The sequence below is a fragment of the Chrysochloris asiatica genome, unplaced genomic scaffold, assembly GCF_000296735.1.
Source record: "Chrysochloris asiatica unplaced genomic scaffold, ChrAsi1.0 scaffold00007, whole genome shotgun sequence".
Classification (NCBI taxonomy): domain Eukaryota; kingdom Metazoa; phylum Chordata; class Mammalia; order Afrosoricida; family Chrysochloridae; genus Chrysochloris; species Chrysochloris asiatica.
The window spans coordinates 33,418,522-33,420,551 of NW_006408525.1; the positions used below are offsets into that span (position 1 = coordinate 33,418,522).

The 2,030-nt window shown below is 40.8% G+C and overlaps 1 protein-coding gene across 1 annotated transcript in view; it reads left to right on the forward strand.

The window, feature by feature from the left end:
* EFCAB3 (EF-hand calcium binding domain 3) overlaps positions 1-2,030 on the forward strand; it is a 35,714-nt gene that overhangs the window by 28,193 nt on the left and 5,491 nt on the right. Inside the window, exons 9-10 of the mRNA XM_006833723.1 lie at positions 518-711; positions 1,209-1,393. Of these exons, the coding sequence (XP_006833786.1) occupies positions 518-711; positions 1,209-1,393 (379 nt within the window). The remainder of the gene's footprint in view (positions 1-517; positions 712-1,208; positions 1,394-2,030) is intronic.

Genomic DNA, 2,030 nt, shown 5'->3' on the forward strand with positions numbered 1-2,030 from the left:
GCTCCGCGGGAGAAAGATGAGGCTTTCTACTCCCGTAAAGATTTACACCCTCGGAAACCCTGTACAGGGTCGCTATGGGTCGGACCCGACTCGATGACACTTAACAACAACTAACAGGGTCGCTATGGGTCGGACCCGACTCGATGACACTTAACAACAACAACAAATGTAATAGGAATGGATAGTATTTATTCAAGCTGGTAGTCCTCACAGGTTTGTTGAGGATTGTAACCCATAGGGATTTTTCTAGATAAGACTGGGAGGTATCTTAGGAAGAAGAGAGAAATCAAAACTTGAAAATAGCTAAATGGCCTGTGGGGAATTTCAGTAGATATTCCATAAAAAGTCACAGAAATAGATCATCAATAGATATGGTTGAATGAATACACAAATTTAAAGTGAGTTCATAAGCATATATATGACAACTTGCAAATTGACGTTTATGGTTTTTTGACACTTTTTCAGAAAACTATAGAACTTTTTTCTGGATTTTTTTTTTTTTTTTTTTTTTTTTTAGCTATTTCCGAAGAAAATTCCATGAAACCACTGCAGGAATGCTGTGGAGTCCCTCTGATGTGGGTTATGGAAAAAGTCGGCTGAAACCAGACACGGGCATGCCGCCAAGCTCCAGCATGGCTGCCTTTGCCAATGCTGCCCGGATCGCGATAATGCAAGAGAAGGATTTATTTAAGTTCCTTGAAGAGCTCAAGAGTAAGAGCGGCTTGTCCTTTCCCAACTGTCATAAAGGATTTGTGTGTATAGGAGTAAGGTCAGAAATGAGTCCTGGTGTGGCACTGTAGGATAAGCTCTGGACTACAACCACAACCCGCTAGTTGCTCCTTGGAAACCCTATATGGGGTTGTTACAAGTTGAAGTAGACTCAACAGCACTTAACAACAAAAAACAAGGTCCAAAAAATCCTAGAGGGCAAGTACTTTAAGAGCAGGACCACAGCCTATTCTGAGTGATTGTGTGACACGCAGATATAATATAAAAGCAGGTAAACATCTTACCTAAATCCTCAGACACTTGAATGAAGCCCAAGGTCCAAGGTGGGTGTGGAGAGTAGGAACAGGACATGGGGCAGGGAGGGGCAGCAAGACACATGGCCACTGACAGGAGGAATAAGCAAAAAAGGAAAATAAACGTCACATGCATGTCGGATATGTGACTGATTGTGATACCATCCTTTGTTTTTACCTTTTTAGGATGCAGTCCTCCTTCAGAGAGCCCGTATTCTAAAATACCCATCTTCCCATTGTTTCCTAATGTGGATGGAGTGGTGATGGGAAAGCCATTCAAAGACATACAGAAGTTAGAGATGCTACGGAGAAGAGAGCCGCTGAACTTCTTTGAGAACTATTTCTTCCATAAAAGAGACTGGAAAACACAGGTGAGATTTAAATTAAATCACATCGATGAAACACTCAAGTCTGTCAGAAATTGTTGTTGTTGTTAAGTACCGTGGAGTCGGTTCCAACTCATAGTGACCCTGTACAGGATTTCTGAGGCTGTAAATCTTTACGGGAGCAGAAAGCCTCCTGTTTCTCCAGCAGAACAGCTGGTAGTTTCAAACTGCCAACCTTGAGGTTAGCAGCCTAATTCGTAACCACTACACTACCAGAGCTCCTTTTGTCAGAAATTATACCCAGGCTTCTTATAACAAATATTTTCAGTCATTTCAAACCAGATTCTATAGCGATTTTCAGGTAAATGGAAATATTTCATTTTACTTCAACAAATAGTTAAAAGTACTGGAAAATACAATCTTAGGCTTGGGGTTGGAGGTGGGGAATATAAATTATATATATATCATTTTACTTCAACAAATAGTTAAAAGTACTGGAAAATACAATCTTAGGCTTGGGGTTGGAGGTGCTGAATATAAATTATATATATATATATATATGAAGCTCTGGTAGCCTAGTGCTTACGAATACGGCTACAAACCACCTGGTCAGCAGTTGGAAACTACCAGCCCTTCCATGGAAGAAAGATGAGGCTTTCTGCTCCCGAGAATTTTTACAGCC